This window comes from Phyllopteryx taeniolatus, chromosome 18 (genome assembly GCF_024500385.1).
Source record: "Phyllopteryx taeniolatus isolate TA_2022b chromosome 18, UOR_Ptae_1.2, whole genome shotgun sequence".
Taxonomy (NCBI): Eukaryota; Metazoa; Chordata; class Actinopteri; order Syngnathiformes; family Syngnathidae; genus Phyllopteryx; species Phyllopteryx taeniolatus.
The window spans coordinates 7,949,734-7,964,026 of record NC_084519.1 but is presented as its reverse complement, the minus strand read 5'-3'; the positions used below and the strand labels follow the sequence as shown (position 1 = coordinate 7,964,026).

The 14,293-nt window shown below is 42.3% G+C and overlaps 1 protein-coding gene across 7 annotated transcripts in view; it reads right to left on the bottom strand.

Annotated features, from left to right (window-relative positions):
• col12a1b (collagen, type XII, alpha 1b) overlaps positions 1-14,293 on the bottom strand; it is a 120,059-nt gene that overhangs the window by 3,450 nt on the left and 102,316 nt on the right. For all 7 annotated transcript variants that reach the window (XM_061753437.1, XM_061753433.1, XM_061753434.1 and 4 more), the window contains 13 exons: positions 12,229-12,387; positions 9,830-9,907; positions 7,394-7,480; positions 5,404-5,457; positions 5,217-5,312; positions 3,110-3,163; positions 1,532-1,585; positions 1,394-1,447; positions 1,215-1,286; positions 1,092-1,127; positions 919-985; positions 573-827; positions 101-271 (listed from right to left, as the gene is read on the bottom strand). In XM_061753437.1, the coding sequence (XP_061609421.1) occupies positions 101-271; positions 573-827; positions 919-985; positions 1,092-1,127; positions 1,215-1,286; positions 1,394-1,447; positions 1,532-1,585; positions 3,110-3,163; positions 5,217-5,312; positions 5,404-5,457; positions 7,394-7,480; positions 9,830-9,907; positions 12,229-12,387 (1,237 nt within the window). The remainder of the gene's footprint in view (positions 1-100; positions 272-572; positions 828-918; positions 986-1,091; positions 1,128-1,214; positions 1,287-1,393; positions 1,448-1,531; positions 1,586-3,109; positions 3,164-5,216; positions 5,313-5,403; positions 5,458-7,393; positions 7,481-9,829; positions 9,908-12,228; positions 12,388-14,293) is intronic.

Sequence of the window (14,293 nt, the reverse complement as noted above, 5' to 3'; positions counted from 1 at the left end):
ACTTCACGTGCTACGCTAACAGGAAGTCCTTGACAGCTTTTTCTGACAAGTGGGCGTCGTACTCGGCATGAACACAAAGCGACGTCACTGGCTCACTTACCCGCGTATCCTTGACCATTATAAGGAATCCCCACACACTGTGAAGAGTCGCAGTAGCCGGCCGCCCCGGGGGAACCGCGTGTGCCGGCGTAACCTGGACGACCGGGTGGACCGCGAGGCCCCGTGGAGCCCGTCGGGCCCGTGGGGCCCGTCCGGCTCTCTCCTGGTGGACCTGGCGGGAGGAACGCGGTCACTATCACGACGATCAAGTACAATCAATACAATTACAGTATGTCCCCTATTGTGTTTCATAATGTCCCGTTTAAATCCATAATTTCACCTAATGTCCTATTATGTCCTATAGTGCCCCCATATTCTGTCTAATCATGTCCCATTTTGTCCAAATGTTACTGAAGTCATTTTGGAAGCTGGAGAGGGGAAAAAAAGTGCTAATGTTTCATCTTCTCGCTTTGCTCTGTCAATCAGCATGTCATAACAAAAACAATCCGACACGTCTGTAGAAGCGTACGTACCCGGTGGTCCTCGGGGGCCTTTCTGTCCGACGCCCGACACGCCTCGCTCGCCTTTCTCTCCGGACGATCCCGCCTCCCCAGTCTGTCCCGGCGGTCCCTGGTTTCCGGGGAAACCGTTTCTTCCGGCGGGCCCCAGCTCTCCCCGCGGTCCCGGCGCGCCAGGCGGTCCGGTGGGCCCCGGGGGCCCGGGGTTGTTGTTGCGGTGGATGCCGCTCGGGATCTGGTTCAGGAGACCGTTGACGCGGTTCATCTGGGCTGTGGAGGACAAGCGTCGAGGACGACGGAAAAGTCAACATGGAGGTTCTGGACAAGATGAAGATGGAGTTGAAGGCGTGGTCTGACTTACCGTTGACGAGCTGCTCACACACCTGCCTGGCGATGGAGCGCATCATGTTCTGAGGAGCAAAGTCTCCCTGAGGACCCGAAAGACAACAACGGGGACAAGGTCAAGCTCAAAGTCATCTTCGTGATAATGTCGACTACTCCCGGAAGTCCGGCGGATGTCAAAGTTTCACTCACGCGCTCTCCTTTGTCTCCTTTTGGACCCACAGAACCCTAAAAGCACACAAGCGTGCACACGTATCAGTTAGTCGAAAGAATGTTTTTTCTCTCACGCGACGTTCGTCAGGTGACATCACTCACGGTAGCTCCATTAGGGCCTGTGTTCCCGGGTTTTCCTTCTGGACCGGGCGCTCCAGGAGAGCCCGGCGGTCCCTGCAGGGAAAATTCAATGAGAGCGAGAACACAAACAAACGTCCTGCATCTCCCGATGACAGACGCTCTTCAGGACCCGCAAGGTCAATATTTGTCTCCCGACTCACCATGGGCCCAGCGGGTCCTCGGGGTCCTGACACTCCGTCCTTCCCTTGAGGTCCCTGAAGACCAAAGTGATGAGATAAAAAGTCGGCTGGTCACAAATGTTGGCCATTCATTCAAAGTTCTCCCTGGTCTAGACTCACCCTAACTCCAGCAGCTCCGATGGGTCCGATGGGTCCGCGAGGTCCTGGCGAGCCCTGCGGTCACACAGCACACACACAGAAAAAAGGTGTGAAAGTGTCCCTACATTTTCTGAGAAATCTTTTTCTTTTATTTGAGGAGTTCTCTTTCATGGCATCTCATAATAGCAAAATAGCAAAAATCAGTGAGTAATTGGCACTCCCCCTCCCCAAAATGGTTTAGAAATGCCTATCGATGCCACAAGACGGTGGCAAATTATTACTTTTGTCTTTATGAAACTCCTCAACTCATTTCAAATTAGTTCCTTGGCAGCAACATACCACATGATGGCGGCAAAGAACTGCTTTTGTCTACATGAAACTCCTCAACTCACTTCAAGTTAGTTCTTTGGCACCACAATGCCACAAGATGATGACAAAGCACAACTTTTGCCTGAATGAAGCTCCTTCAGTTGACTTCAACATAGTTCTTGGCACAAAGATGGTGCCAATAGAATACTTTTGCTGCTTTGACACCCCAATTTTTCCAGTATTTTTTCATTGAAATTTGTGCAGTTCGATGTCTTACTGTACTCTGAAATTAAAGCATAAAACACAAACAGTTCAAGTTACAAAAGAAATTATGGACTCAATCTGTAAACCAAGATATATTTTGACTTGTAAAAGTAGGCACCATAGGCAGACATAACAGCTGAACACACTCATGGTGTTCTTTCTACAATGGAAATGAAATATTCTTCAGAAATATCTGGTAGGTTGCTTTCATTCTTGTGTCCAGATCATCCCAAACCAGCTCGATGGGGTTTAAGTCTGGAGACTTGGCCTTTTTGTATCATTCTAAAATGTACATTATTTTTCAGTTTTGGGTAACCTTACCTGTTTTTTTTTTTTTTTTTTAAACCTCTGGCAGTTCACCACACTCTTACTTTGTACCATTTCATGCTATGTGGTGGAGGGTGGGGTTAAAATTAAAATTTCTGTGCAAGTCTCAAATGCCTGTTTCTGAATAATGTCAATGTGAATTGTAAAGGGGGAAAAAAAAGAACATAAGAACATTAAAGAACATAACACCCAACCCTAATTGAGATTGTAGTTAACTAATGACGAGGTTGTTAGTCTGGGGTGCTGCTATCACTCTCAAGTGGGCTCCAGTATACCGTCAAAGCCGTCGGGACTCACGACAGATGTTTATTCAGCACGATAGCTCCGGAGGAATTTCATCCCTAAGCGAATTGGGCCTCTCAACCTCTCCTGATCCTCCGTCTGTAGTCCACTTCCTGACGGGAATCCTTCCAGAACTCCTTTGACAAGTTCATCGATCTCACTTTCGATTTACGGGGGCGGCCCGGGAGTCGTCGCGCATTCCCACATCAACACTTCACATCATCCACCAACATGTCACACTCTCATATTAACACTTGATCCACGAGGAGGAAGATGACTCGCTCCTGGCAGGTTCCTCAGGACACCTGCAGACGAGCCCGTGTGTCCTCCCCGTTCCAGAACCCTCCCGTGAGCTGGACTGCGCTCAGAAGCAAACCGAATGAAAGGACAAAAGCAAAAGCTCGGAGCGGGATTTACTTTTAGTCCAGGCAGGCCAGAGTCTCCGTGTTCTCCTTTTGGTCCGGGGCGACCCTGAGGGTAAAAAACAAAATAAGTAATTTAAAGCTGCCGCTCGGTCCGAATCCGACAAGTAAAGGTGCGGCTCGTTTGTAAGCTCTAATTAACTCATTAATCTTTTTATTGAATACAAAGTGATGTCTCACTCTGTAAAAAAAAAAAATAAATGAAAGAAAAATGAGTTTGAAGTCCAAAAATACTGACAGAGTGGTGACTCTTTTCTGCACAGAAGTCATTTGTCTTTTTATGGATAGACTGATTTACTCATCAATTCATCAGTTGTGAATTGTTATTACAGGATTATATTGCCTTAGTATTATATTGATGTTCATATGAAGTAACAAGGAAGTAGTGACAGGGGTAGGAGAGGTTTTTAACAATTCCTCCTACTTTTTGAATATGTTCAATTTAACTCGGTTTTATTGTATTTAATCTTAATCTTGTCTGTTTTTTTTTTTTTTTTTTAAATTATTCTTACCTGTCCGAAATAAAGATTTAAAACAATCATCAGCATCAATTACAAATAAACACACGTATTGATAATAACAAAAATAAAGAGCAGCATCAAGGAGCCATTAAAATAAATTTTTATCTAATTTAAAAACAAGAAAAACCTAATTTAGATGTTAATAATAACTAGAGTCCAATTACGTTACAGTAATACCATATTTGGACAACTAGTGCAAAGTGGGAAGGATAATATAATTGACAGTGAAATGCGATAACACAGCAGTTCTCAAAGCTTTTTTCTTTTTTCTTTTGGAACTAAGAAGGACCCAGAAAAATACTATGCAGCATAGCAGGCCTATATATATATATCCATATATCCATATATCCATATATATATCCATATATATATATATATATATATCCATCCATCCATTTTCCGAGCCGCTTCTCCTCACTAGGGTCGCGGGCGCGCTGGAGCCTATCCCAGCTGTCATCGGGCAGGAGGCGGGGTACACCCTGAACTGGTTGCCAGCCAATCGCAGGGCACAGAGAAACAAACAACCATTCGCACTCACAGTCACGCCTACGGGCAATTTAGAGTCTCCAATTCATGCATGTTTTTGGGATGTGGGAGGAAACCGGAGTGCCCGGAGAAAACCCCACGCAGGCACGGGGAGAACATGCAAACTCCACACAGGCGGGTACGGGGATTTTATATATCCAATATATTTCATCCACCACACTTACATTATACATTATATATTATATATATATATATATATATATATATATATATATACACCCACTCAAGGTCAGCTGAACAGCAACACGGGATTTCCGGGTCTACAAGTATACTGTACATACTGTATGTTGTGTTCTAAAAAAATACTTCAATGTATAATGTAAGTGTGGTGGATGAAATAGCGAAGCTTGCATTCATTATCGCCAGCAATGATCATCTCTGCAGGCTCACTTTAAATCAGTGACAAGCCTAAACCTCAAAATATCCCGCTCTCTTCTTATTTTCCTCTACGTCCCCTTTCAGCTTGGTGAATTGTGCTTCACAATGTAGTAACGGGGGACAGGCTTCATGGTGGTGGTACTTGGAGAGCAAAGTACTTTTTTAGATGGTAATTAGCATAAAACGTTTGAGAACCACAGAATTGTAATACAGCCCAGCTGTACAGTGGAGGACACATCTGTTGATATGCGTAACAGTTTAATTTGACATCTTCAGAAAAGCATTAATTAAAGTTTTGGGGGTTTTTTTTGTACATGCAATAATGCTGACAGCGTGGCAACTCTTCTCTCCAGAGAGAAGATCTTATTCATCAGGTCGTGAGTCTTTTTATAAATGGCAACGTAAGAATTTAAAATAAATGAAGCTCAAGTTGTTTTTGACTCGGTGGAAATGGCAACGTAAGAATTTAAAATAAATGAAGCTCAAGTTGTTTTTGACTCGGTGGGAAAATCTTTTCAGCCAGGAGACACCGGCTGTTCCAAATTGATTTATTAGCTGAAAGTCTTTGCGGAATTGCATTTGACGTCAAGGAACCTCTTAATATCTCCGACCGTAATCCCTGCTCATCCTCAGATTTATGTGTGTGCGTCTACTCACAGCCTCTCCTGGTATCGAGCGTCCGCTGGGTCCTTGTGGACCGGGCAGGCCCATGGGTCCTGGTGCTCCGAGGTCTCCCCGTGGACCCACTGGACCCTTTGAAATGAAATGAAATGAAATGAAATGAGATGAGATGAGATGAGATGAGATGAGAGCCTCTTTCGTTGTTGTTTTTTAAGAGACTTACAGGTGAACCGAGCTCTCCTCTTTCACCTCGGGGTCCTTTTTTGCCAGGGGCACCCTGACCAGGAACAAGTACAAGAAATAATTGTTATACAGTGTTTCAATATATCGCAGGTCATCCTTCACGCCCCCGCTACATTGAATATTTTTTAAAAATCGATTTTTTTATTTTATATTTTGTTTATTTTTTAACAGCATACAGGCAAGGGCAAATTTACAGTTACTTCAGTGTAATACTACAGTGTGCCACAACATGATGGTGGCAGCACTGAGCAAATAAGCTCAAGAAGAAGAGGCAGAAAAGGTCCCCTACTAAGCTACAGTAGTATGTGTTGCTGCTCCGTGTCTATTAAAGTAACATTTGTTTGAAGGTTTATGATTAATGTAAAATAGTTGCAAATTTCCACTGGCCCATTGATGGCGATTCACATTATATTAAGCTAGCTTTGGTTGGACGAAAGATGTGTTTTGGTTGAACATATTATTTAAATATACAATGTTGAATTCTGTTTAGTTTTCTGTGTCAGTTTTCCAGTAAACTTCAACAGGGAGTGACAAATAACTAGCGTGAAGCAATCCCGCTTTGTCACAAATGTCCGAGTGAGAGTCTTCTTTTTGTTTTCTCAAAGTGATGTGATACAATATTCTTCCGTTTCCACAGTGGGAGACTAAGAACAGGTGCTAAGGAATACTTCAAAAGGTGTCTTTTCATGTTGAATGTGTTTAAAGCATGGGAAAGGGGTAAAACTAGTAAAAAAACTTTTTAAAAACGGTCTCTATATTGCAGGTGGGTCTGGAACGTATCCCCATGATAAACTGGGTTCACTGTATATTTTTTAAAGAATGAATCATTTATTAATCATCATGACTCCTCTGTTGTGTTATAGTTGTGCCTCCTGTTTGAAAATACATATGAACATAGTATACAAGTGTTATTATCCTTGTAAAAGGATGCTATCCTGGTGATGTTGAAATACGGAACAAAGATGAGCAACAGCAACACACAAAAAAAGAAACATATAGTGGCTTGTGAGCTTGCTGACTCGGATAAAAGTGTTTGTCTTTGTTACTGCGGCAACCTGCCGGCCGTAGTTGCCGTTTGTTTGGTTGCGCTTCATCTGCATCACTGTTGTCCTTGGCAACAACCAGGAAGGTAGCAGCCGCAGCAGCCAAAATAATTCAAACGTTCAATTATTATTATTATTATTTTAAAGAAGCCGTGTACTGAACATCTTTTGTGTTAATAGATTCCGTATGATTAATCACAAGTAATCTTATCTGATCATCTTTTCTAGCAGAGTGAGCTGCAGGCTTCAAATCAGCAAATGATTTGACCTGTGAAAGCCTGCAATCAGTGAGGCTGCAGCTCATTTAATAATAATAAATATTAATAAACACAACAATTAAAAGCTCATTTTCAGTAGCAGCGTGACATCACGGCAATCTCCAGCTGCGATGCATCGTTTCGCTTCCAAACCGACCTTTCCTTCCACACTTGCTTGAATTCATCTCACTCTATAAGTCCCGATCCTTACTTGAAAGTAGAAAGAACATCTAACATTATATGTTAGCGTTAATCTGAGAACTGAAAGTGCAAAACAGCTTGAAAAAAGCATGTTTCGCCTCTTATTTGGAGAACTATGCGAGTGAGAAAGTGAGAACAGGTTCTAAGGAATACATTAAAAAGTGTATTTTAATAAGTTTACGTGTGTTTTAATGTTTAACTGTGTGGGAGGTTTAAAATTTTTAAATACTATTTTTATACTGTCTTTTCATAGCGCATATTTTTACTTATTGCAGGTGGGTCTGGAATGTATCACCAATGATAAATGGGGTTTCACTATAATATGTACATTGCTTCAATAAATTATTCCAAAAAGAGCAGCAGACGATCTTATCACAATTTCGTCTCCTTTCCAGATGCACTGCTGACCTACAAATACAACTTGTGTGCGTGTGTGTGTGTGTGCGCGCGCGCCGCTGCTTCGGCTCACCACTGGTCCCTGAGGTCCGGGAGGTCCCGTGGCCGAAGTGGTGCACGTGCAGGCGTTGGGGAGCGAAGGACATTTGCTTTCATCTCTCTGATTGACAGCAGAAGAGAAAAGAACACGAAAGACGTCACTTTTCATGGCGGAAACAAGGTCTGTACGTGCTCGGTCGTAAATCCAACACACGCGAGCGGTCGTTCCCGCGGGGGTATCGCGATGACAAAGTGCGGACTATCAAAGCTACACATGTACAAATGAGGATGAGGATGATGATGTTAAGGGTGAGGTTGAAGTTGAGTCTAATGTCGTCTACAGGCGCCAGTTGCGTGCGGCGTCACCGGGTGTGCGTCTTACCCCTATACATTTTATTTCTATTGCACTTCTCACAGAGAGATTATTTTTTCAAGAATATAGTCCATTTTTTCAGAATAAAAGACATCAAATTCCAAGGATGAAGTTGTATTTTTCAAATTCACTTGTTAAAATATGACTTTGTGCCCTCTTTAAACTTCAATAGCAGAATATTAGGATTTGCTCTTGGAAAAATAGAACTTATTTCCACAAAATGTATTTTATCCCCCCAAATACTTTATCCTCATAGAAAATACTATGAATACTATTCCCCCACTAAAATAGGAAATTTGCGGCACGGTGGCCGACTGGTTAGAGCGTCAGCCTCACAGTTCTGAGGACCCGCGTTCAATCCCCGGGCTCGCCTGTGTGGAGTTTGCATGTTCTCCCCGTGCCTGCGTGGGTTTTTTCCGGGCACTCCGGTTTCCTCCCACATCCCAAAAACATGCATTAATTGGAGACTCTAAATTGCCCGTAGGTGTGAATGTGAGTGCGAATGGTCGTTTGTTTATATGTGCCCTGCGATTGGCTGGCAACCAGTTCAGGATGTACTCCTGCCCGATTATAGCTGGGATAGGCTCCAGCGCTCCCGCAATCCTTGTGGGGATAAGCGGCTCAGATAATGGATGGATGGATGGATGGAAAGATCCGACAAAATGCTCTAAAACGGCTGGCAATATGGGGAACTCTGCTTTGAAAATGGCTGCCAGTCAATGAGTTAAACATCCATCCATCCATTTTCTGAGCCGCTTTTCCTCACTAGGCTCGCGGGCGTGCTGGAGCCTATCCCAGCTGTCATCGGGCAGGAGGCGGGGTACACCCTGAACTGGTTGCCAGCCAATCGCAGGGCACATAGGAACAAACAACCATTCGCACTCACAGTCACACCTACGGGCAATTTAGAGTCTCCAATTCATGCATGTTTTTGGGATGTGGGAGGAAACCGGAGTACCCGGAGAAAACCCACACAGGCACGGGGAGAACATGCAAACTCCACACAGGCGGGGCCGGGGATTGAACCCGGGTCCTCAGAACTGTGAGGCTGACGCTCTAACCAGTTAAACATAAAAATGAAAATATTGGGCTAGCGGTTGATCCTTGGTTTACTACGATGTTCTGTTTCTCTGGCGGTCACATAACCCAAATTTGTACCTAAGTCAAAACATACTCTTGTTAAAAGTCAGAGAGTAATTAAAGAAAATATTTGTAAAACAAACACTTTTAGGCCATTCATTGCACGCAGTTTGTACCCTCAAAACATCCTCTGACGGGAACGCCACATATTAAAGACCAGTAGTATCTATCTTATCTAGCTTCCTTATTGAAACTCCAAGTAATTTAACTTATGTAGAGTGAACCTCGTAACGGGCCATGAGGAACGCCACTAGTTTTCCACTATAATGCCACTTAATTTAGAGATTCATGTATAGTATGTAAGGTCACTGATAGAGTAGTGGTACATTCGTCTGACTTTGGTGCAGACAGCGTGGGTGCAGTTCCCACTCAGTGATGGTGTGAATGTGAGTGCGGATGGTTGTCTGTCTCTATATGTGTCCTGCGACTAACTGGCGACCAGTTGAGGGTTTCGCCCAAAGTCAACTGGAATAGGCTCCAGCACTCCGCAACCCCGAATAGAATAAGCGGTGTAGAGCAAGCTAGAATGCTAGAGTATGCTGCAAAAATCCAAGGACTGAGTAGCGAGCCTTGTGGAACACCACTAGTACTTATCTAAAGGGAGTCCTCGGCTTAAGATGGGGGCCCATTCTCATAGTGGCTATGTAATTAACTCATTCCTGGCAGTCGTTGAGTTAATTAGCATTAGGATTACGACTGGGTCCTCCTAAAATATGGACCCAAAAAGTTTGAGAGTCCCTGACACAAGTTGTAACATGCACCACAAACGTCATTGTTTGTATATATGTGTCACTTTGCCAAAAATGTTCACAAAGCAAACAGATGAGATTGTGTGTTTGGGGTGACATGATTGACAGCAGCTGGAATCATTTGTCGCTCGTGTGTGTGTCTGTCTGTGTCTGTATAATAGTAGTTGTAGCATGAGGTAAGTGTGCTTGTGTTTCCATGATTACTGACCAGGGCAGGCAGGTCACAGCAGCGGTCCCGGCTGGTCCAGGCCAGGCTGCAGACAATATCGAACATCTGGAGCTGGAACTGCACAGAAAAAAAAGATGCATGTCTGACAGAAAGAACAAAACGAGCGTGAAGACGGGTCGCTGCAACAATTTGACAAGCTCGCAGTCTCACGCAGCAAACTTTATTTTTACACAACGCTCCTGGAAAACATGTCTGAGCCACGCAAGTCTGTTTTATTTCAAATGATTTGCATGCAGCAAGACGTCGAGCCAGAGCGAGGAAATGTTCTCGCTCGCAGTGGAAAAGTCGAACCTGCCAGGGCTATAAACACTCACTAGTTTGATTCCAACACCCACACGCTCCATGAAGAAATTATTAACAATAATAATAAAGTTTATTTACATTCAAACACATGCATGCTCAAAGAAAAAGATTACAGTGGTACCTTGACTTATGAGTTGAATTTGTCACTCAATTTACTCTTATGTCAAATCAACTTTCTCTGCTGAAATGAATTAAAATGCCATGAATCCGTTCCAGCCCATCCAAAAAAAAGCACCCATTTTTTCTTATGGGTTTTTAATCATGAAAAATAACACTGTATTGTATAAAAAAAATAATAATAAATGTAATGTAAGCAATGTTTGTATTTTTTGGGACTAGGACTATAACTAGCGATAATATGTCGATTATTCTTTTTGTTGAATCGGATGAAAACAAATTATTTTTCGTCCCTTTATTAAAAAGCTAGGACATTATTACAAATTAACAGTGCAGAAACAACATAAACTGATTGTGATTCAGTTGTCCACAACATCCATCAGAAAATCAGCAAAAATATTGATGATTGCTTTCGAAAGTAAAACCAGATGTTTGCAAATGTTTCATTTCGATGAAACACAAAGATACTTGGTCTGCTTTCATGGAGGACTTCAGAAAGCAGAGATTATTTACTGTTAAGAGGCTGAAATTCTCAGGATTTGGTAAACAAGTCAAACAATCAGAATCAGAATCATCTTTATTTGCCAAGTATGTCCAAAAAACACACAAGGAATTTGTCTCCGGTAGTTGGAGCCGTCAATTGACAGAGAACACTTTTGAGACATAAAGACAATGACAAAAAACAGTCACTGAGCAATAAACGGTTGCTAGTTATCTGGTAATGCCGGTACATTATTATTATTTTTTTGACAATTGTCCAAAAAGATGCAGAGTCCTCTAGCACTGAGAGCAGTTCGACAGACTGATATTGCAATAGTCTCTAAATAATGAATCGATTATCAAAATTCTTGTGCATTGATTTGATAATCGACTAATTGTTGCACCTCAAAAATGGAGACTTCAATCTTGCTCCTCTCTTATCTACTAACAGCTTCACACCTACTGTATGCCAATTGCCAATGTGAAGAGAGAAGAGGATTTTGTTTGGTTATTGACGATTGAATTGTCTATGCTTTGTGTCTAAGCGGTTTGTTACAGTTGCGGCTGTTGAGAAAGCGCTATTCGAATGAAGTTGAGTTGAGATATAAAGTGTAATTACTGTACATACTGCAGTATTTCTGTGTTGGATGTCTGCCTTTCAGGGGCGTGGCCCTGAGAGTGACATCAGCAGCTGGTGTCGGATTGCGTGTGTCGTGGCCTATAGCAGCTCCTTGCGAGTGTTATCATTTTGTATATTAAGTGTTTGACTGTTTCAATAAATGGCTGAAAGTGCATTGCAGATTGTGGCTCTCCTAACCCACATGCCACGGCATAACAGTTGCTTCATCTTTCTTTTTATTTGGCTTGAGCGGCAGCGTATCTGAAGCTCACTCTTAGCTCAACTTCTGGCTCACAAAAAAAATTGAATAAATAAATTCGACCAGGGGGACGGTTAGAAAAACTGCTAAGTTGGCACACTTGTAAGTCAAGGTACCACTGTATCAGTGCTAATTAGGGATGTTTGATATCTTTTTTTTCCCACAACAATACAAGTACGAGTATTTGATACATAAAAATTTCAATGAACACAACATAATTGTGAAGAAAGACCTTTCTTTCTTTCTGACGCACGTGATGATTCACCGCCTTTTTTTGGTATGTTTCAGGTCAAAGTGACCCATTTTAAAGTAAAATAAATCAATAAATAAAGTTAAAAAGTAGTTCGTTAGTATGAGACTTTACTTGGTACAGGTATAAGTGTAAACAGTAAATTTGACATCTTTGCAAAATGAGTCAATAAAAGAAATATTAACGTCTGACATTTTTGGAAAATATCCACAAGCATCCCTGCTGTTCCTGAGAAACCACATACCAGGGGGGTTAATACATTTTATCACAAGAGTTCAGCGTGAGTGAGAGCTGAACATCCCGAAACGAAACCTGGAGCGTGGGGCTGAAAAATATTTGAAATGACTTACAGTTGCAGAGTCTCGTCTGGATCCGACGGACTTGGCCATTTTCCCCAGAACTTGGTATCCGTCTTTGGAAGTGTTTCCAGCCGCTTTGATGCTCTTCTCGGCCACGTGTTGGCAGTCCATGTTGAGTTGGACGCCAGTGGATGAGACCATTATGTGCAGCTTGACGGGAAGGGACATAAACATTTTAGTTATGCATTCCTCCGCGAGCATCTGACTTGATGGTGGAGCGTTGTGGTGTTTTGGGGACTCGAGCTGGAATGTTACAGGTGGCCCAGCGGTCCTCATGTAAACGTACGTTCTGAGAAGAATCAAAGGCAGCCAGTTTTTTTTTTTTGGGGGGAGTTGGAAGGATTTAAAAAATTTTTTTCCACATTTTGTCATGTTCCAAACATCATTTCAAAAACGGAATCCATTAATCTCTTCCTTCTAAATTCTACACATAAACACCCCACAAAAACAAAGTTGGAAAAAAAAAAAATATATATTAGCAATATTATTATTACATATACTTAAGTAGATAGACTAAGTGAAATTAAATAAGTAGTATGAAGTATCGACACAGCCTTTATGATGCCACAAGCTTGGCACATCAACAGTATCTTTGGCTCTCCTCTTCATAGCACCTCTCAAGTTCCATTAGGTTGGATGGGGAAGCAGTTTCCAATTCAACTATAGAAACATCAAGGATTCCCCTCCCCCTTTATTGAACCAGGTAAAAGCTTATTGAGGTATAAAATCTCTTTTTCAAAAGCAACCTGGCCAAGAGGCAGCAGGAATTTTACAGTACATAACACATTTATAGACCAGATCAGCACCAGAGCTTCATTTTTAACAATACTTATGTACATGTGATAACATAATGCGGAAAAAAGTGAAGCGCTGTCACTAATTTCCGGATGCACTGTAACTGTTGTTAGCTGTAGCGTCAAAGCTAACCTGGCCTGGCAGAATAGCAAAGTAGCAGATTAAGTATCGTGTTGAAAAATGTCTTTGGTGAGTGCGATGAGTGGAAAGTGATGAACGCTTTGCTTTGTGCTCTCAGCGCACTTCCTCCATCACCTCGTTCGCTCCCACAAAAAAGTTGAGGAGGTTCCAGGCGGCGGCGAGGACTGAAATCAGCTCCTCATCACTCACTCACTCTCTCGCTCACACACACACACACAGACACACAAGTGACTACTACTACTACTTCTATTTTTATAGCTTGTAGGAGGCTCACTAGTCCACAGTGGGCGCTCTGGCCCTCAACGGCGTAAACGTTTCCACTTGGCCGCGGCCGCGCGCTTTACCACTCAGCCTCTCAACTCTGACCTCCGTATGGAGGGTGTCAAACAAGACTTGGGCCCTCAGGGGGAAAATGTGGCTCATGTCAGCACATCTGACACAAACTTTCTGCTCCACAATGTCAACCAGCACCACCACAAAGAAGAAGAATAGTGTGTGAATAACGATTGATTGAAGCAGAATTGGAGGTCCACAATGTCCAAGAAGAAGAAGAGGAAGAGAAGAGAGTACATAATAGTTCTAGTAAACATCCTCCATTGCCTGATAATATTTTCCGTCATTAAAAATATGAAGAATTTTGATTATGATTCCACTGCATCTATGTTTTAGGTTTTTGCCATGGTATCGTTTCAGTTTCACAATCGAGGTACTTTATTGAAGCCAGAATTTTGGTATCGTGACAACGCCACATACAGTATGTACGTTTTCAAAATCTGTGATACCGCAACAAGTGAACATGATATGGTGAGGGACTGTATATACTGTAAAACTGGGGTGTAGCTCAAGGGCCACATAAAGCCTAATTTGATGTCAAAGGGGTCAAACCACTAAATATCCTACCATACTTAATATAATAATAACTTTTTTATTTTATCTTTATACAAAACAACCACAGATTTCTTGTGAACATTTTGCTTCAGTTTGTCATCTACATGTAACTGATCACAGTGGCTGCATTTTAAGTGAAAAATATATCATTGAACTCGACCTAGGAATTATTAAAATTTTTCACATGACCATAATAATTCCCCAAATTATTTGTAGTCTTCACGACCATCAC